At 36.2% G+C, this 22,070-nt stretch overlaps 2 protein-coding genes across 5 annotated transcripts; both read left to right on the top strand.

Moving 5' to 3' along the window:
- The first annotated feature begins 10,065 nt into the window (after window positions 1-10,065).
- Window positions 10,066-13,352, top strand: LOC112705898 (PP2A regulatory subunit TAP46). Its single transcript, XM_025756913.3, has 8 exons — window positions 10,066-10,410; window positions 10,716-10,802; window positions 11,018-11,122; window positions 11,245-11,406; window positions 11,727-11,762; window positions 11,841-11,912; window positions 12,226-12,506; window positions 12,834-13,352. Exons 1-8 carry the CDS (start codon window positions 10,189-10,191, stop codon window positions 13,081-13,083), a joined length of 1,215 nt encoding a protein of 404 aa, XP_025612698.1. The 5' UTR covers window positions 10,066-10,188; the 3' UTR covers window positions 13,084-13,352.
- Window positions 13,353-14,699: 1,347 nt separating this feature from the next.
- On the top strand, window positions 14,700-19,656 carry LOC112705897 (uncharacterized). Of its 4 annotated transcripts, none has more exons than XM_072200518.1 (5): window positions 14,700-14,757; window positions 15,994-16,447; window positions 16,694-17,898; window positions 18,004-18,932; window positions 19,080-19,656. In XM_072200518.1, exons 3-5 carry the CDS (start codon window positions 16,734-16,736, stop codon window positions 19,410-19,412), a joined length of 2,427 nt encoding a protein of 808 aa, XP_072056619.1. In that variant the 5' UTR covers window positions 14,700-14,757; window positions 15,994-16,447; window positions 16,694-16,733; the 3' UTR covers window positions 19,413-19,656. The 4 variants fall into 4 exon arrangements, with proteins under 4 accessions (XP_072056619.1, XP_025612697.1, XP_072056618.1 ...); XM_072200517.1 differs by lacking the exon at window positions 14,700-14,757 and adding an exon at window positions 15,536-15,914; XM_025756912.3 differs by lacking the exon at window positions 14,700-14,757 and having other exon boundaries at window positions 15,422-16,447.
- The last annotated feature ends 2,414 nt before the right edge of the window (window positions 19,657-22,070 follow it).

The following is a 22,070-nucleotide window of genomic DNA, read 5'->3' as shown; positions in this document are numbered from 1 at the left end:
TACCATTTGAATTAATGTGTTATGCTAGTGACTTTGTTATAGGAGCTGTTTTAGGACAGAGGCATGGTAAGCTTGTACATGTCATTTACTAAGCCAGTCGTGTGTTGAATAATGCCCAAAAAAATTACACAACTACAGAAAAGGAATTATTAGCTGTTGTGTATGCTGTTGATAAGTTTAGGTCCTATTTACTTGGTTCTAAGGTTATTATTTATACTGATCATGCTGCTTTGAAGTACCTTCTAACCAAACAGGATTCTAAACCAAGATTAATCAGATGGGTGTTGCTCCTTCAGGAGTTTGATATTGAGATAAAAGACAGGAAAGGGTCAGAGAATCAAGTAGCCGACCATCTTTCCAGAATTGAGCCTGAAGCAGGAGTACAACCACCCACGGCTGTGACTGAGACGTTTCCGGATGAGCAGTTGTTCCTCATTCAGTAGGCACCATGGTTTGCAGACATTGCAAACTATAAAGCCATGAATTTTATCCCAAGGGAGTACAGTAGGCAACAAGTGAAGAAGCTATTGACTAATGCAAAGTACTACATTTGGGAAGAACCATACCTTTTTAAAAGGTGCTCAGATGGAATAATCCGAAAATGTGTCCCGGATGAGGAAAAGTAGCAAATTCTTTGGCACTGTCATGGGTCTGATTATGGAGGCCACTTTGGTGGTGAAAGGACAGCCAAAAGTCCTTCAGAGCGGGTTTTACTGGCCGACTCTCTTTAAAGACTCAAGAGCATTTATGAAGCACCGTGGCAGATGTGAAAAAGCTGCAAATCTCCCTACAAACCATGAAATGCCACAGCAGGGGATTCTTGAGGTTGAGTTGTTTGATATGTGGGGTATTGATTTCATGGGACCTTTCCCACCCTCACATTCAAACAACTATATTCTAGTGGCAGTTGACTATGTGTCTAAGTGGGTGAAAGCCGTAGCTTTGCCCACCAATGATGCCAAAGTGGTAATGAGCTTTCTTCAGAGATATATCTTTAGCCGGTTTGGTGTCCCAAGGACACTCATTAGTGATGGAGGGAGCCATTTCTGCAACAGACAGTTAGACTCTCTTCTGCAGAGATATGGAGTCCGTCATTAAGTGGCAACCCCTTATCACCGTCAGACAAGTGGACAGGTTGAAGTTTCCAACAGGGAACTTAAGAGGATTCTAGAGAAGACTGTCAGTATTTCAAGAAAGGACTGGTCTAAGAAGCTTGATGATGCTCTCTGGGCATACTGGACAACATACAAGACTCCTATTGGCATGTTCCCTTATCAGTTGGTCTATGGCAAAGCCTGTCACTTGCCAGTTGAGCTGGAGCATAAAGCTTACTGGGCAATCAGATACATGAACCTTGACTCAGAATCTGCAGGAATTAAGCGAATGCTTCAGTTGAATGAGCTTGACGAATTCAGATATTCAGTCTATGAGAATGCCAAGCTCTATAAGGAAAGAAATAAGCTATTGCATGACAAGAAGATAGCCATCAGAGTTTTTGAACCCGGATAGAGAGTGCTTCTATATAATTCAAGACTCAAATTCTTTTCCGGGAAGCTGAAATCCCGGTGGTCAGGACCATTTGTGGTTACCAGAGCTTCACCATACGGTCATGTGGAAATACAGGAAGAGAATTCTGACAGAAAATTTATAGTGAATGGCTAGAGGTTGAAGCATTACCTTGGAGGCGAGATTGATCGCCAGAGGTTCACTCATCTGCTGAACTAGCAGAACTGACCATCAAGCTAGTGACGATAAAGAAGCGCTTGTCGGGAAGCAACCCGATAATTTCGTATCCTTAGCCATTTTTATTTTTCGTAGTAGTAGTTTTCTTACTTATTTGATTCCATTGAGTTCTTACTAAATTTCTGATCATGCAGCTATTTTAGAACAGTAACCGGATATATTTCAAAAAAAAAAAATTTTGCCACCCGACGCGACCGCATCAGCGACGCGTCCGCGTCGAAGGGAGAGGGGAGAAAATAAAAACGAACAGAGAGTCACACTGGAGCGTGGCTGGAGACGTTCCAGTAGCACAAATTGTCCTACGCGACCGCGTCGCCGACGCGTCCACGTCGCATGGGAATAATGGCCACCCACGCGACCGCGTGCCCCATGCGGCCGCGTGCCCTGATTTTCGACATAAAAAGAGTGCACAAGGAATTATTGTGCGAGAGTGGTGCTGGACGCACAATCCCTATCACGCGACCGCGTCGCCGACGCGTCCGCGTCATTCTCTCTTGAAGCCCACTCACGCGATCGCATGCCCCACGCAATCGCGTCACCCTAAATTTGGCAAATATATAAATTCGAACAGAGAGTTGTGCAGGCGCGAGGCTGCACTCGCGCCAGAAGCATAACATGGATCACGCGATCACGTGACCGACGTGACCGCGTCAACTGAATTAAAGCACAATCACGCGAACGCGTGCCCCACACGGCCGCATCGCTTGTGCCGCCCAGTTTTCTCTCTCTCTCCCAATCCTAATTCTCCCTTATTCTTTTATCCTTTTATTTTTCTTTCTTCATAATAATTTATCTCTTTCTGTTTTCAGTTCTTCTTTGCTTGAGGACAAGCAAAACATTAAAGTTTGGTATTGACGCTTTGCTTAGAAATTTTCCGTTTATTCTCATGGCACCAAAAGGGAGGCGAATCATCTTCACTGAGGAGCACAACCTGAAGAATAAAGCAACCGCTAGGATAACTAAGGTGGTTGAGTTCCTTTCATTTTTATTCCTCCGTCTTTTTCTATGTTATGTTCTGGTTTTCTGCTATTTTGCTTTGTTCGTTGCATGATCCTTTATTAGTGAGAATCATAGGTCTAGTTTAGTTTTCCCTTAAATACTTTAATGCTGAAAAGATGTTTCATGTACCACTCACTGAACTTGAATCTAAAAAGAAAAGAAAAAGAAGTGATGTATTGCATGAGAAATTAAGTTTAATTTTAAGAATAGTCTTATTTACTTAAATGTGGTGGTATTTTCTGTGATTTTTGAATGCATGATATGAACAGTGTATATTTGAATTTGAATCAAGGGATGTTGATGTATAAGGAACAGGAATTTAGAGAATTATTATGCCTTTTCTGTAATAAATAAAAATTTAATCCTTGAAGCAAAAGAAACAGCGAAAAAAATAATAAAATAAAATAAAAGCAAGGTCCAAGGCTCTGAGAATCAATGACTAGGGAGGTCGGACATGATTAAAAGCTCAAAGAGTTGTTTCCCTAGTTATATGCTTGTGGTGTGATTGTGTCAAGTAATCCTTGAGACAGAACACTTAGAGTCGAGACCAAGTGTGTTTAACAGAGTATGCCAAAGGCTTTGAGCACCACTGTCTGGGAGTAATTAAAAGAAAAATCAGAACTCAAAGAGAGTTCCCCAGTTAAGTGCTTGTGGTGTTTCTGTGTCAAGTAAAGCTTGAGACAAAACTTTTAAAGTCACGGCTAGGCTCAGAGGTGCAAAGCACCAAAGAAAAATAAATTAAAGTAAATGTTGTTGTGTTCAAGGATTAAACTGAAATGTAAAGATCAGAGAATTCATAATATCATCCGGATTCTAATTCTGAATGACAATAACATTCTTGATTCAAAAGAGAGTGAGATGCCAAACCTATTCAGGATTACAGTTATAAACCCCACTATAAAAAGAGACATGAGCTTAATCGAACTCTCATTCTCATGCAAATTCACATCATAAGCTTATATTAGTTTTGGTTGCTTGAGAACAAGCAACAGTTTAAGTTTGGTGTTGTGATGCGTGAGCATCTTGTCTATCTTTTCCTAGTGAATTTGCATCTAAATTGTTGAGTTTAATTGAGAATTAATTATATTTTAGCCACTATGGATGCTATTTTGAGTTTTGTGCAATTTTATTTATTTTAGGTAGTATTCGGATGGATTTGATGAAGTTTCTGCAGAAAAGAAGAAGAAACCAAAAAGATGCCCAGCGAAGACCGACGCGGACGCATGGCCTACGCGACCGCGCGGAATGGAGAAATGACAATGACGCGATCGCGTGCCTGACGCGAACGCGTGGACTGAAATCTGCACAAATGACGCGAACGCGTGGATGACGCGAACGTGTCACATGCGCGATCTGCAAAAATACAAATGACGCTGGGGGCGAATTCTGGGCTGTTTTAACCCAGTTTTCAACCCAGAAAACACAGATTAAAAGCTGCAGAATGGACAAATCAAGTGGTCCCCACCCATCAATTGAAGATCTGTTAATTAATTCAAATTTAAATTCAAATCTTATCTTTTAGGAAAAGATATTATCTTAATTTTAGATATTAGATTTTTTAATTAATTAGTATTAGTTATAAATAGGAACTCTGTACATTTAGACAAGGACATATAGATTGTTACCAGAACCCTTATTTTTCTTCTCTGAACCATGAGCAACTAATCCTCCATTGTTAAGGTTAGGAGTCTGTCTATTTGTAATGGATTAATTCGTTTGATCTTTCTAATTTATTCCATGCTTTGATTTATATTTCAATAATTGTTTTCGCTCTTTATTTTATGAATATGGGTGGAACGGAAGTATGACCCATGTTCTAATTGAGTTCTTGTAAAACTTGGAAAAGCTCTTTACTTGAACAACAGCTTGGAAACATATTATCCTAAATTTTAATTATTTGGATTTAATGGGATACGTGACATATAATCCCCTTATTTTTGGGTAATTAGAATTTTTGTGGCATATAAAATGAAAATTGATTTTTATCCTCTAATTGGAATTAACTGACCAAAGAATTGGCAGTTAATGAATTTTAGAGGAGGCTAGGAAGGTCTAAGGAATTAGAGCCTAGTCACATATAGTTTGCCATGAAATTATATCTTGCATGATTAAATTAGTTAGTAATAAAAATTAATCCGGAAAAATAGATAACTCTGAAACCTTAACTATCTTCTCATTATATTATTCCCAACTTATTTATTTGTCTGTGTTTAATGCTCTTTGAATACCAAAACACTCTTTTCTGCTACCTAACTAATCTTATCAAACGCTATTGTTGCTTGATCCATCAATCCTCGTGGGATCGACCCTTACTCACGTAAGGTATTACTTGGTACGACCCGGTGCACTTGTCAGTTAGTAGTGTGGGTTGTAAAATACCACATCAGGCGCCAAACTTAAGCCACCAAGGCTGCATCAAATGTGGCATATTATGAGTCCTGCGCCAAACTTGGGTTGGTTGATGTTTGGCGCACCACCTTGGTGGCGTTTGGCGCCATGATTCCAAAAGAAAAGTATAGACTATTATATATCGTTGGAAATATCTAAAAGTTGGATTTTCAATGCCATTAAAATTGCGTCAATTAAACCTCTGTAGCTCAAGTTATTCTCATTGGAGTGCGAGGAGGTCAGGGTTGACAGCATCATCCACTTTCTTCCTTTTCTTCTACATGAACTCTATCAACTCGTCTGAATGCCACCTATAATAAATCAAATTGCAAAACAACTTAAAGTAGCATTCATGGTGGCTTAAAACACCTAAATCTTGATTAAACTTAACAAATTCAATTGCAAATTTACTAGGAAAAAATAAGGAAGATGCTCACACATCATTTACCGCTAGAGAATAAATCTTTGACTAGCAAAATGTGATTTGAATCTTGGCTAAAATTGTTGTCACAGAGAACTCTATATGGAAAGACCAGAGGAAGCCAAGGGTCTTTGAAGGTCCGAATGGTCTCACCGTCACCCACCCTCTAGATAATGCCTTTTTTAGCTACACTTCGCCCATAAAGAAGACTCTTCCAGCTCTAAGAAGGTAATACTCCTTTATCTGAGCTTAGAAAATCACCATACTTGTAATATCTGTCCTTTAAGATTTTAGCTAAAATGGAGTTAGGTTGGGTCATGATTCTCCAGCATTGCTTGCCAAGTAAAGTTAAGTTCTGTGCGCCAAATACTTATCTTGTAGGCCGATATGAGTGATGCTCATCGTTGTTGCAAGCATTTCTCGGGTTATAACAGGGGTATTATTGCTAAAGAAGATTGCCAACTTAGAGATATTAACTTTTTGTCCACTAAAGCTTTCATATGATATTAAAAGCTCTAGAATTCAGTCACAACTTTCTTCAGATGTCTTACAAAACAAAATAGAGTCATCAACGAATAAAAATTGATTAACTTTAGGGCACCTTCTAGTTACCTGAATACCGTAAATCAAACTATTTTGCTTTGCCTTGTGTAGCAGGAAGGATAAACCTTCCGTACAAAAGAGAAAAAGATACGGTGATAGAGAGTTCTCTTGCCGGATCCTTCTATTTGGTTTGAAAAAATCAAATGGTTGACCTTCCATAATAACAGAGTGAGAAAATGTGGTAACTAACTCACGAACTAGTTAATCCATCTCGTGCCAAACCCCAATTTTTCCATGATGAACCATAGAAATTACCATTCAACCCTATCATACGCTTTACTCATATCATGTTTAATAGCCATTTCATGCTCCAAGACCCTTTTCTTATTTTTAAGGGAGTGCATGCCCTCATGGGCAATTAAAATGTTATTAGAAATCAGCCGCCCTTTAAGAAAAGCACTCTAATTAGGGCTTATAAAGTTATTCATACAGTTTTGTAATCTATGTACCGACATTTTAGAGATAATTTTGTACATAACCGTAGATAAGCTAATAGGCCTAACTTGTGGCATATTGTTGGCATTTAGGACCTTTGGAATCAAGCAAATATTTGTATGGTTAAAGCTTTGTAATATCCTCCCTCCTCCAAAAAAGCTTTTGACTGCTCTTGTCACATCCTCTCCTACAATGTCCCAATAGAACTGGAAGAATTTTGCTGTCATACCATCATCACCTAGAGCACTTTAGGGGTGAACACTAAAAGTAGCTTTTTAAATTTCCTCTCCTGACACTGGTCTTTATAGCCTACAGTTCATGAAAACTATAACCTTAGACTCAAAGTCAGTAAGGAAAGGCTCCAGGTCGGCCTGGTTGGTAGAAGAAAAAATGTATGTAAAGTGTTCCTTAGCCACTCTTGCAATTTTAGCGTGAGAAGATACCACTTCACTGTTTCCTCCAATTAGACACCATATTTTATTCTTCATTCTCTGCACTTTGAACCTTCTATTAAAAAAAGCAGTGTTACGGTCTCCCTCTCTTAGCCATTTAGTTCGTAATTTCTTCTTCCAGTACAATTCTTCATTCAAGTAAGCCTTTTCAAGCTTCCACTCAATCTCATGTACCTCCGTACCCCCACAAATGCCTGCTGTCCTTATTTCCTGCAGCCGAGCATTGAGCATCTCTATCTCCTTCTTTGAATTTGATCGACTATTTTGTTGCCACTGACCAAGCTTATGTCAGCAAAATTTTAACTTCTAGGCTACGATATACATCGATGAACCTTCAACTGGAGAAGTCCAGGCTTCCCTAATAATACTCCTTATTTCCCCTACACCACACCATCTCTCTTGAAACTTGAATATTCTCTTTATTTTTTTCACCTGAGGGTTGGTGTCTAACAGCGGAGGAGCATGATCTGAGCCATTTTCAGAGAGCATGAGGACAGTTGGGTGGCAAAAGGATTGCAACAGTCCCCGGTTCACTAATACTCTGTCTAAACGTTCTTGAATTAATTCACTCCCAACCCTCCTATTGCTCTAAGTGTACTGTCGACCAGTCATCCTTATATCCACCAAATCATTGTCACTAATAAATAGGTTGAAGGCTGCCATTGACGATAAAGATGTGTCATCACCCCCTGTTTTCTCCTCTGTTTTAGTGATTGCATTAAAGTCGCCCAAGATAATAACATCTTCCTGAGTCTGCCCCACTATCCTCAAAATCTCTTAAAATTGGGCTGCTCTTACTTGTTTACTACAGTTGAGGTGGACTCCAATTATGTGCCTCTGTACATTATTCACCACATCCCTCACTACACCTTGTATATGAGAACTAAAACTGCTGGTTACTTCAACATCACATTCTTCTTTCCACGCCATGGCTAATCCTTTAGCAATACCATTTGGATTGATTATGTGCCATCTGCTAAATCCACACAACTTCAGCTTCGCTTCCACCAGACGAGTTTGGTTTTGAATGGGATTGAGTAATCTTTTTGAGGTTATGGATTGTCAGGGGTCTCTCCAAATCTCGAAAATTTCATGTAATGATTCTCATGGTGCTGGGGGTGCCATTGTACGGCTAGCACCATCCACCTTCTCTTTTTTGCTCCTCTTTCCTCCATACAGGCTTTTTTTTCTGATTAGGTTCATTTTCCCTACCTGTTGGTCCCTTTTTCACTCCACACACTTGCTGGTAATTTTCATCTCTTTGTCTAACAATTTTTTTAATCTTCAGTTTCCTTTTCTCTTCTTTAATCGCATCGCTCTTTTTCTGCTCTAACTCCATAGGTGTCTCCATTGGGTTAACATCATCCAATAGGATCAGGGCTCCATCATTTTCCATAGCCTGCCAGGCCTCCTCTGGAGTCTGATTTAGCACCCTGTCATCCCTCTTTTTAAGGGATTCTACTATCTCTTTTACCTGATTTTTGATTCCACACATGCTCAGCTCAGCAAAGCTTTCTATTAACCATGTAGGAGATGGTTTCTTCCTTGGTTGTGTAGTTTTTGGGTCAGAGTTTTTATTTCATGTAGTGTCATTGTCCCCCTCTGTGTCCACTCCTTTTCTTAGTTGATAAGCTTTAACCCACTTTCCTATGCGCTCCTGTTTGGTTTGATTTGTCATTGAGTCTATGATTAGCTTGTTACAATGCTTGGCATCATGTTTCAGTTTTGCACAATAGGTGCAGAATTTGCCCAGCCGCTCATATCTGACTTCAATCTCTATTATTCTCTATTTCGATCCAGCTAGTCTCAGACTATCTCTAACCTTTCGTTCTCCATCAATTCAAATTCTTGCTTTCAGAATTCTGGATTCTTTTCCCCTAACATTAAAGAACCCCACATCAATAACCGCTCCAATCTTCTCTCCCAATTTTCTCCTTACATCCAACATTTTAAATTCCTCCGGACGACCTTCTTCCCATACCTTCTCATCTTCATTCTATCTCTGAAGGTGGAGCACATAATCTTTAAAGATCCAGGGTCCTCCTTTTTCCACTCTTATTGCATCTTGTTCCTCCTTGAAAAAGAATTGGAATATGTTGTTCCCCTTCTCAACTGTACGAAGACCCTTTGGTCTCCCCCAAATCACCCTGAGGGCATTGTTCATTGTTCTTTGGGAGAAAGATTTGTCTGTGAATAATCTTCTAAAGAGGCTTTTAGAGCACGCCTTAGTCCCTTTTGCAATTTCTTCATCCCCTAATTATACTAGATCCTCCTGTTCCTCCCCACTATCTGAGTCATATTGTTTTCGTCCTCCTCCCGCTGACTCCATCATGGAGAATTTGTGTTTCAATCCCAGTCAACAATCAAAGTTGTGAGATTTTGAGTATGAGTTGAAAGTAAACAAAAGAACTCTAAAAGAAGAATACTTGTCAAAGCTCTAGCAGAGCACTTGTCAAAAACACTAAATTTTCACTTTCCAATAACAAAGTTTACTTATTATCAAACTAAATAAACATAAAATCATATAACTAAATATCATATTATATATAATATCTAAAATATATTCTAGTAAATGGGAATTGCATCGGCCAATTAGTTATAGTTCAAATGGCATAGTCTTCCCATACTCAATTAAGAGGTTGTGGGTTCGAGTCTTTTATCTTTGGTAAAAAAAAATGGGAATTTCATTGTATTTCTTCACCCATTTAAATCTAGATTATATGTTAGCACAAATATTTATCTTTTTTACTTTTTTTTTGGATGTGATTTATTTTTTAATTTGGTCATGGACATGATTTCTTTTGGTTTACTTTGACTTTTCGTAGTTGATGACTTTTTTTTCTGGATGAACTAGTTGACATTATGGAGGAAAATAGATTTTTGGTCAAACATTATCAGTCCTTTTTGTTGGGCATTTTTGTTAGGAGAATACTTGCTTAGACGCCAAAAACGAATATAATACTTATTTTTTGGTCTTAGGAAGGCCCAATCCATTAAAAGCCCATTTCATTATTCAAGGGAAAAAACTAAACGAAGATTAACTTTCTAGGACTAGAATAAGCAAAACAATTCTGGATCTCTCTGGAACCTTATGTTAAGATTATGATTTTGATCTCTGCATTCGAAAGTGTTGCAAAGTGATTGAGGATGGGTGAGAGTAGAATGGAGGAGATGACGCTGCCAGGGTTGTTCGAGAAAGCTCGCAAGATCCACGCCACCGTGACGGAGTCCGGTGGCGCCGACGATGAGACGGTGAGGAAGGGTTGCGAGGCACTCGAGAAGTGCGAGGAGATGGTTAGCAAGCTCGGATTGTTCTCCCCAAACGAGACCAAAGACGATATCTCCACAAACAATCTCAAGTATCTTCTCGTAAGTTCTAACCCTCATTTCCTCCTCTTATTCTTAATTAATTTTATTAATTCATTCATTAGTTAATTGTTCCTATTTCATTTCATGGATGATGATGAATGCTACTCAGTATCAAAAATAGAGAGAGAGAGAGAGAGAGAGAGAGAGAGAGAGAGAGAGAGAGAGAGAGAGAGAGAGAGAGAGTCGTTGTTTTAGTTTTTGTACGTGATTTTTTAAGAGTGTTATGTAATAATTCATATTTAGGGCAGTTTTTTTTTTTAAATTAATTTCCTGTGAATGATCCACATGATGTGATGCTTCCTCAGGTGCCATTTTATCTTGCTGAGCTGACTGAAAGAATAACGCAGGATGATAGGTTACAGGTTATAAAGGCTTCACAGGCAAAGCTTAAGGTAAGAGCCACTCATCTATAAAATCAAATTTACGAGTTTGAGATTTGATTCGATTTTACTTATGCTCCATGTGTTTGGTGAACTATGGAGTTTGATAACCTGTCCAAAATAACAGAAAATATAAATTAATAGCCAATTTCACTTTATTTTGCATAACTCTTGCTAAACCTTTGGTAATGTTTAATTTAATTGAAGCTTTCTGTTTCATTCTGTAGGAATTCATTTCCTTTTGTGAGGCAATGGAGCTGGTCCCAAAAGAGGAGCTAGAATTTTATTCGCAAGGGGTGCCAAAATCTGTTGCTGATCAGAGGGCCAGGAAGGTGTGGTTTTCTTTCCATATTTTCTTTTAACGGGAAGTGGACATTGGACATGCAAATTTGAGTTAAGAGCATCATATGGGTTTGCAACTAATTTTGTAAATAATTTGTTTCCTTTTGTGAAGATTGCTAGATTTAAGCGCCAGAGAGCTGCAGAGTCAAAGTTGCTGGAAATAAAAGAGCGAAAAGAACGGCGGGGGCGTTCTACTAGAGCAGCTGCACTTTCAACCCCTGTTGAGGCAGGAGAGGAAGAAGTATTGGATGATGATGGGGAAGAAGAAAGGGAGGTATGTTTCTGATGTAGTACTTATATTTTGGAAATACTATGGGTTATGCTTGTGTGAACACTGATTTTTACCTGATTGATTTAAGTTGCTTTATATAGGCTTTAAATTCAATCTGCTTCTGCTAAGCATTAGAGTTTAGTACTCGCTGGAAATACATAAAATGGATTTTGGCCATTTTAAATGCAGAAAGCATCTCATATCCATTTAAAATGGCACTATTACATCTATAGACTATAGTATCACTATATATAGAGCGGAGTCCTGATAGCTTTGAATTATGGAGAATATTCGCTTATTATTGATTTTTTTTTCTTTGGCAGGCTTGGAATACTACCATATCATTGGCGATTTGCAAGGTTTGCTTCTTATTTATACAGTTTTAATTGCTAGAGCTTTTCTACCTTATTGTGCTAATGTTTATCTTTACACTTCAGGCAATGGATCTGCTGGAAATGTTGAAGAAAGAGGAAGATATGCTGGTTGCTGTAAAGGATAAACAATCCAAGGTAGTAAACTGGCTGGCATGTGTGCAATTGATGAAAAGCTTTAGCTTGTTAGCTGCTATCACTATGTTATAATATAATATCATGTTAGAAAACCTTATTCCTTTATGAAATGTTGTTGGCTTCAAAAATGAAACTTGACAAACTGTTCTATGGTAGTAGAAATCAATACTTAACCATGTTTTGACATCATAGCACATTCACAAGCTAATTTGAAACTTAGGGTTGTATAATGTACGTAATTAAGTCTACCGGCATGTTGTATTTCAAAATTGTGATCTTGTTTGCCTTTCTATTTTTGTTGCTCCATTTTTAGGATGGAGATACGGAGTTCTCTAGGGAAGCTCTCGATGAACGTGCCAAGAAAGCAGAAGCTTGGCATCGTGATGCTGCAGTTCGTGTACAGTACACTAAACCGGCACAGCCAATCACATGCGCCACTTTTGCTCAGGATGTTCTGGAAGGAAGAGCTAAGGCTTCACAGGCACATGAACACAAACATCAACCGCTAATATTTGGACCAGCTAGTCTTTTGAACGGAAGCGTAACAACCGAGAGGGAAAGAATGGCTGCTCAGGTCTTCCAACCTAGTCATAGGTATATACATATTCACCCCTTTTTAGCATAAATTGCGCATTTGACCTGACTAAGCTAATGACTGAAGAGATTGTGAATAAGGAAATATAAATAAAATAAAATAAACAGATTATGGCTGAATGAAAGGAAATAGAGTTGCATTTCCTTTCAGTTTTGTTTTTTTTGCCTGGAAAGGATACAGGATTAGTAGGACTAGGATACCATCCTTCACCGAGAAGTGGCTTATTGGGTTTTTGCTCATAAACGAATTTATTAGAACACGATTTAGACTAGACCTTTTTTTTCATATTTATTTTGAGATGCTAAGTTGAATATATTTTGTGAAAGGATGCCAACCATGAGCATTGAGGAAGCAGGTCTTAAGGAAATGGAAATAATGAATAAATGGCAAGAGCGAAATGCCAGACTCATGGAAGAAGCCAACTCATCCTGGTACAAAGATAACAGGCCAACAAGGCCAGGAGAAGACGAAGATGAAGATGACGATGCTGCCCAGGAGAAAGCGCGGGCATGGGACGATTGGAAGGATGATAATCCCAGGGGTGCGGGAAACAAGAAACTCACTCCATGCGGCTAAATGAGGAATTGTAGGACAATCACAATCTTTTATTGTAATGAAAATATGAAATCCCATAAATTTTATTCTCTGTTCCCTTAATACCCCTTCACCCCTCTCATTTTTTGGTATCGGAATGGATGGGAGTAGTAGATTTATTCGTACCCTGTATTATGTATTAAGATTCTATGTATACCAGGTTCTCTGGACATATATTTTGTGTAGTTTTCACTGTTCAGATTCAATAGGCGACGCCATAGTGAATGTTATGTGATTATTTTTGGATACAATTTTGTACCTTTATACCATTAACACTGATACAAAAGCAGTGGGATCCCGTGATAGTCAATATACATGGATCCAAAATTCAAGATTCGTGATGGGAACAAATAGGTATGACTTTCTTCGTTCCAGGTCGTAAAATTCTAACACTTCGTTGTCAGGCTCTCAAAATCAGGTGGATAATAAATATCTATGGCTATTGAACAGTTTGGAAACCACTATAGACTCGATATTATCCTTTGAATTTTGATATTGAAATATTAAGCTTTAAAAGCTTACTGCTCAAAGGAAAAACAACAAAAGGGATTTTTCTTATGATCATATATTAAAAAATTAATTGGTGTGCTTAAGGACAACATAAAAAGAACAAATTATATATGGGAAATTGCACCGAATGCTATTAGAATAAAGGATATGAATCCTGCTTTTGAGTTCGCATTTCAATTTCCAAGTATAGATCTTCGATTTTGGAAATTACGAAAATCTTTACGTACATTGGACTATATAGTATATACACGTCACACATCTATATTGGTATTTGGCAGTAGAAATTTTTACATACTGCTGCTATGGTATTACGATAGTCCTTCGTATATTTATATACGATGAGTGCTAGGTAAATAATGACTATATTGAATAATATGAACAACCACCAATCAAATAAAAATATACTATACTCTAATTTAATGCTACTAATTAAATTTAAGATTAATTTACTCTTTTAACTCTATTAATTTATACATTGTTCAAAAATATTGTTGGTTACGTATACTTTTCCTTTATATATTCATATTCTTTGGAAGTTTTTCTCCCTTTTTTGGGGGTTGCGTGTGTATTTGTTTCGTTTGTTAATGATTAGAAACCAAAAAATATTAAAATCATACAATTCTCCTAAATTAAATTTGGTTGCATGAGTTTTTTTTTTTAATTGTGGTTTTAAACCAGCAAAGAAGCACGACAAAAAAAAACACCAACGAAGAAAGAAGGTAAATCATAGTTTTGAATCACTACTTATTAATAAAGCAAACAACTAGTAAATATAATCAGATTCAATTAGAGAAATTGCATAATTTTAGGATTTTTATAAATTTTATTTAAATAAATCCAAAACTCGATATGGACTTAGAATAAATTAAAAATACTCGGTTTGGTTTAGTATAAGTTTTTTTTTTAGTTACCCACACTATCTCCTAACCCGACAGATCAAGAACTAATCTATTGCGGATCTGAAATCTATTTAAGGGTTCTGCATGCACAAGTTGTATTAGGCAAAAAGAAAAAATAATATTTTATTTCAATATTTTTCCCCTTAATAATTTTATGTTATATATGAAAGAAAGCTCAACTACTAGCGTGGGACCACGGGAAAGAAGAAGAGCAAGAGGTGGAAAAATCTGTTCCATGTCCCCTGAGGTTTGAAAATTCTTAAATATTCTTAAATTTTATTTTATTTGAAAATAAAATTTGATCCCTCATCGATATTGAATGGGTATATTCAAATAATAATGTCTCTTTAAGATTTTCAAATGTATCTTAATGAAGTGAGTTGCACTCATGAGAGTATCTCTTAATTTATTTTATGCTACAAGCCATAATTTAGTTTGATGCTGTATAGCTTTTCATGAACAGGTTCCACCAAATTAAATTGTAAGAGATTCTAGAATCATTGGTAGATGGGGCATGTATCATATTCAGTATTTTACACCTTAATGTATAAGACATTATATTGCTTGAAAATTGCAAACACATACAGAAATGTTTGTTCTTAACTGCAAGACATGCTTTGTCCTACAAGAATAGCTAACACGGTGGCATATTAGATACCACAAGAGTATTATTATTGTTTCGAATTTAAATTTGGTTTTTTCTTGTATTTGTTTATATGGATACAATTATTTTTCTATGGTAATCGTGAATATTAATCTAAGAGCAAGATAACGTGGTCCAGTAGGGAGTGAGTTATTTAATTGGGTTGTTTATATTTATTTTGTTACACTAAGCTGCCGAATCATGAAAGTGACCTATTTGTCTAAATGGGTATACCAAGTTGCAAAGCAACCGGTTATTGTCCCTAACTTATGTGCGTATAATACAAAATTAACAAAACAGAAAGATACACTTATGTAACTGATCTCATGCAATGTCTCACATCTATTCTCATTATATCTTGTGTTTAAACTTGAAGTCTATTATAACTATATTCTTACAACTATTTTGACATGGTCGAGTGGTGAGCTCACTCGTTCAAATAGTCGTGGGGAGTTTGAGTTTTGATTTATGTATGTAGTGATTCATTGGCCAATAGCAGACTCGATAGAAATTTGATTTGCAATAAATTAGTTCTTAGTCTATTCAGATTGAGAGATAGCGTGAGAATTATAATATATTTTACAATCTTTTAACCCATTTTATTGAAATTTGAACCTTGGAAATTTTATGCCGTCGCATACTTTTATGTGACCTTAATAATTTATGTTAGGATCCAATTAAAACTTGGTTTTTCACGTTGAAAGATGACTTGCATTTTATATATAAAAAATGAAGAGTAGTATATTCTAGTGATGATACAGGTAAGCAACTGAAATTATATGATATTGTATAGCCAAATTGACTCAAAAGATATTTATTATTCTTCTTTTTGGTGATCAGCTTCTCTCTCTTGTCAGTAATGGTGACAAGCTCCCAGGAATCTAGTGCTTTTGCTTGCTAAATGGTTAATGCTTGAGCCACAAAGAAAATAAGAGTGTTGAGTAGTACAAAGGTTGGTGGTAGGAGAAGAAGAAAGGAAATATAAAAAAGAAGAATTAAAGAAGGATCATGTGTGGGGCTAATAGGGCCTGTACAATCACTTAGAACCAGGGAACCAAAACTTAATAGCCTTTTTTTCTTCTCTATTCTTGGTAGAGTGCACCCCACCTGTTCTACAGAATGTGCACGACTACACGTGTTTATAACAATCTTTTCTGCATTTTGTGGACATCTAATATGATCCCCTTCACATCAGTTACATGAGTTTTGCTATTTGGTGTGACTTGTGGACTTAACTGATCCATTCAAGTACTTTTTCCAGGCCTAGTTGCAGTTTCAGAAGGGGAGAAAATATGTAAGTAAGATCATTCTTGAATCCTGTGTTAAGGAAACTATTGCTTTAGACATACACTAATGTCTCCCATCATTTTCATTAGGCATCTGCTGTTTTAAACTCAATTATTGTACTGTCAAATATGTCTATCATTATTGAATCAATTGGGATCTATCTATGGCCAGAAATCATGTGAGTTTTAATGTAATGTGGGACTCAGTTTCATTAATTATAGTTGTTTTCTTATTGGTTTTTTTCTTTTCACAGTTGCAGAGAGGCAAAGGAGAACCAAAACCCCATTATAGTAATGGCAGAGGATAAGGGATTCTCTGTCTTGGATAACAGATTTGGGTATGACAAGAAGAGTGACACTGATATTATGTATCCTATGTATTTTGGTGTTTCTTGTGCGTTTTTTGCACTCCAAGCACTCACAAAACCACATGTTGAGGTTGAAAAATGGAGTGAAATCCGTGACAGCATACTCCAAGGGAGTGCACAGCTGCTTGGGTTGATTGTGTGGAAGGTTCAGAAAGGGGTGCCGGCTGGGAAAGAATATAGCAAGATTCTCTTCAAGCTCAGTAATGCTGAGAGGGAGATTGAGAATCTCAAGAAGATGAGGCATGAGGATGCAAAGGCCAATGAGAAAGTTGTGGGGATCTTTGCTGCACAGGAGCAGAGTTGGTTGCATGAAAGGCGGAAACTTCGGCAGCACATTGGGGCTCTGATGAATGAGCTGAGAGTGTTTGAAAAGAAAAAGGATGAGGCTGTCTCTGAAATGAGCCAGAAATTGAAGGAAATGGAGGATTTGCTGGAGTCCAGGGACAAAGTGATTCAAGAAGGGGAGCAGAAGAGGAAGGAGTTGGAGGAAAATCTTGCAAAGGCTGAAAGGGAAGCAGAAGAATTGAGAGAATCTGTTAAGCTTGAAGCTCAGGAACACTCCTCTGATCTCAGGAAGCACAAAACTGCCTTCATTGAGCTGGTGTCAAACCAACGGCAGCTAGAAGCAGAGCTTGGCCGTGCCATGAAGCAGTTGGAGGCTGCAAAGCAGGAGCTCGGTTCAGTCTTGGAGAAGAAGGAGGAGTCAGAATTGGTGGCCCAAAACTTGTCTATTGAGATTGCAAGGCTACATAAGGATTTGGAGCAGAAAGACAAGATTTTGTCAGCAATGTTGAGGAAATCAAAGCTTGATACAGCGGAGAAGCAAATGCTGTTAAAGGAGGTTAAATTGTCAAAGGCTAGGAGGAAGCATGCTGAGCAAGAATCTGAAAGGTGGAAAGCAGTTTCAGAAGGGAAACATGAGAGACATTCCTTGAAGAGCATGTTGGTGAACTTGAGTTCAAGGATGGATGTTTTCCCTGCTCCTAGAGTTGGCCAGCATAGTTCAACAGGATCATCACAGATTGCAAAGGAATCAGATTCTTTTCCACACTTTGCTGATAAATATTTGCCACAAAGAACTGAAGGCTTGTGTAAGATTGAATTCTCCAAACATGTGTTTGTGTTTATTTTGTCTCTGTATGGTTAATGTACAAAGTTCTTTTTGTATTTACCCTTTTCTCCTATTTACTCTGTAGCCGTTCCTGCTAATGCTAAGCGATTGGACGATTGGATGCGAGCCGAAGCAGAAAGATACGCGGCTCTGATTGAACAAAGGCACCATTTGGAGCTGGATGCTTTTGCAGAACAAATGAGAATGAAAGATGAGAAGCTAGAGGCGTTTCGCTGGCAGTTGTTGAGAATGGAACTAGAAACAAAGCAGCTTCAGTCACATTTGGAGGGGCTGGTGAAGGATGTTACACAGCTGAGACATGACAAGATGAGATTGGAGACCTTAGTGTTGGAGAGAGAAGACGAACTTGCTTCACTGAAAGAGAAATTTTCCTCACAAATGAGGTCATTCAACTGTATGAGAAATAACAACTCAAATTTGCATCCACAGCCTTCAGAACCAGTGCAACAAGATGCTGTCTGCTCTAAAGTCAAGGTTGTGAAGAGAAAATCAGGTGAGAAAGAACAAGAAATTGTGGAAACTTTGATTGAAGTGGATTGTGAAAAGGAAGTGCACCCTGTGGAACCTGATCAATTCAATAATGATGCTAATTCAGTAGTGCAGTCTCAAAACAATGAAATTGAAGTAGAAAAAGATATTTCTATGGAGGGTAGTAGTAGCATTATGCAGAACCAAAGTCCAAATCCTAATCAAATAGAAGTTGATGGTGCTGAAAAGATAGCATCTACCAGCCAGCCATCTAATAAGACAAAATCCCCATGGAAGATGGATCTCCATGCTCTTGGTGTTTCTTACAAGATCAAGAGGCTGAAGCAGCAACTTGTTCTTGTCGAAAGGTTGGCCGGAATCCAGGCAAGTGATGAAAAATCAGAAACCAGTGATGAGAGCAGAGGTGGTATGAAGGCATATCTGTCCTTGACTGCTTTGCTAAATAAACAAGTTGGAAGATACCAGTCCCTCCAAGAAAAGACTGATGATCTTTGCAAAAGGATGGTAAGCACCATTTCTATGTTAGTTTTATTAGTTTTTGAGTTTTGAAACATTAGTCCTATGAAAATATACTCAACATGTCCCAATGAACTTCAAACTATATTCTAGTGTCCAATGATAACCATTTGAAATTGGCACCTTAATTTTCAGCATGAGAATGACATATATGCAAGGCGTGGAGAGATGAATGGTGGTGCAAGATCAACACTAGAAGAGTTTCTAGAGGAGACATTTCAGTTACAAAGGTACATAGTTGCAACAGGACAAAAGCTGATGGAAATCCAATCAAAGATTGTTTCTGGGTATGGTGGGGTGGCAGAGGAGATGGAGAAGAGTGCTGGCATTGACATGAAGCGCTTTGCTGACAGCATCAAGAACCTGTTCCAAGAAGTTCAAAGGGGTCTAGAAGTTCGCACATCAAGAATCATTGGTGACCTTGAGGGAACACTTGCTTGTGATGGAATCACATCTTTCAGGAGATAGAATTGCAAAGTTAAACATCTTTTTATACATTATTTATCCAATAAGTTTTCTCAGAGCTATAGTAAAAGAAAATATTAGCATACTGTTTAGTGATTACTACAGTTAATAACATCATCAATGTGTATGTGTATATATATGCAAATCACACAGTTCTAATGGAATTGAAATTTCAAGGAAGTCATGGACCCACCATTATAAATCAAGGTAAGGTGAGGTAACATGGCTATAAGCAAAAGCTTTTCCACATTGGGGAATAATTTTAATGCATCCATATTAACATGATACATGATATTTTAAAATAATTTAATGGTATGATTAAGTTACAATAAAATTTATATTATAGAATTATCTTATTGTATAATGCATTATTAAGTGTATATTGTTGTATCTGTTAGCATAAATAAGTAGTATAATGTTTATTTGATAAGTTTTATTGGAGTAGTTATATGATTGCTTTAGCTTATAAGCCCTTTTTCGCTTCCATCACCAGTGACCTAAGACTAGACATTGTGGAATCCTTTATTTTTGTTGATCCAATCCATTTCATGTATTGGGTGAATTATTAAGAAAAAATTGATTCGCTAGCAAACACTTTTTTCTTCTGTCCTCCTTAATATTTTCTCTTTTTGCCGCCATTATGGATTAGAAGCTCTACAACCGTTCCTTCCAGTTATTTTTTTACTTTATATAATATTGACAGTAGTTCTTTCATTTTAAATTAAATATTTTTTAAGTTGTGTATAAGTATTAGGATAATCATTAAGTTTTATTAAAATATAAATAATTAAAATAAAAAGACAACATATTCTTAGTATATTTTCTAATGTTTGGTGATTAATTTTTAATACACATATAGCATTTTTGATATTTTTATTGAATTACCAAATTCTTTTCCTTATTAAAGAATCTTCAAAGGAACAAGATAAAAAATTTGGTTCTGTTACAACTTTGAAAATGCCACTTTTATGCAATTACTTTAAGAATTAAGAGCAAAAAAAGCATTTAGTTATCACATGGATATTTTATGTATTAGTTACTAAAGTCAGTTATTAGTATAAAATATATGTTAAAATATAAATACACATTGAAAATAAATTAAATCACATATGTATTTTATAAATATATTGGTCATTGATTTTAATAACTAATTTTAATGTAAGAATAATATTTTATTTGGTACATAATCCTGAGCTATAATTTTCTTCTTTCTTTTTGGTATAATATATGAACTAATGTAGCATATAAATAGACACTAAACCATCTCATTAGGCCTACCTTCCACTTTAATTCCCAAAACAAGACACTAAACCCAACACCACAAAAACACAATGCAAATCCATCTATTCTTAAAACTAACAAGTGGGTTTTTACGTTTTTATTAGTTTGTATCAACCTACCTTTTTTCTTCCAATTTTTTTTTCCCCACGTTTTTCTTTTGATAAATTACTCGATCTGAGTTAGGTGAATAAACTTTCAGTCATTTTAATTTATTTATTTATTTTTTCACCATATGATGAAGAAATTGGCAATGGTTAATGGCTTAATGCATGACTTATTTAAGAAAAAAAAATTCCCTTATGTATCATCTTATCATCATTCTAATAATTTTTTTTTTCTTTGAGTTTGATAAATTATTATTCATAAATAGTGTCAGCTATTGAAATATCTAATTTAATTAGGAGCTCATAGATACAGTGATGATTAGTAGCAGTGAACAAATAAAATTGGTAACTTGATTATTAGGAAAAGCTAATACTAGTGGACACAAAAGGAAAAAATTAACAAATTATAAATGTTAATCTCATGAAAAGCATATCATGATGAGAGCAACTAGCAATAAAAATTAACGAATCTCTCTACTTTCTAATTTCTTACATTGTCGTGTTTATTTAGGATTATACAATATCTTCCACCATGTTCTAAAAGCCGAAAAATAATACTACTAGTAAACAATAAAAGGAAAAAAAAAATAAAGTGCCTAGTATTAGTGCACCAAATTTCCATTATATTATCCTTCACCTTTAGTTTTCTTTTTAGTTTTTTGACTGGAGTTTTGTCTAGGACTCTAATTCTCCTTTATATTATTAGATAAAGACAAGTCTCTTAGTCTTAATAATGTTCATTTATTAATAAGTATTTTCTCTCTCTGTATTTGAATAATTGAAAAAATGACCTCAAAAATAATATCAAAGGACAACCATAACGATTTCTGAATTCCTTTACAAATATTCAGTGTTTAATCATTTCAACTCTTTCTTTCAATCATTTATATATCTTTGTTCATTCAGTATTTATCTCATCTTTTTTTATTTAATTAATCATAAAGCCATATGCTTTTTTGGTTGACACTAGCATTCTATCGACTAATTGTAGCTTCTTTTTGCGTCAGCCACGTTTAAAAAGGAAAATCTTTATATATATATATATATATATTAACTAATTAAAACTATTAATTTATAAAAAAATTTATATTATATACAGAAAAATAACATTCTTTTTTTTATTATTTATAAAATACATACTTTCTTTTCTTCTATTTATAACATATAGGCACTTTCTTCGTTTACAAGATTAAAATATTCTCTCTTTGATTTTTTTTTTTTAAATGTCAAGGTTAACTTCAATGTTAAGTATTTTTCTTATAAAAAGTTTTTAAGT

Source organism: Arachis hypogaea, chromosome 8, assembly GCF_003086295.3.
Source record: "Arachis hypogaea cultivar Tifrunner chromosome 8, arahy.Tifrunner.gnm2.J5K5, whole genome shotgun sequence".
Classification (NCBI taxonomy): Eukaryota; Viridiplantae; Streptophyta; class Magnoliopsida; order Fabales; family Fabaceae; genus Arachis; species Arachis hypogaea.
The sequence above is the reverse complement of the archived record's forward strand: the minus strand, read 5'-3'. Positions and strand labels throughout refer to the sequence as shown.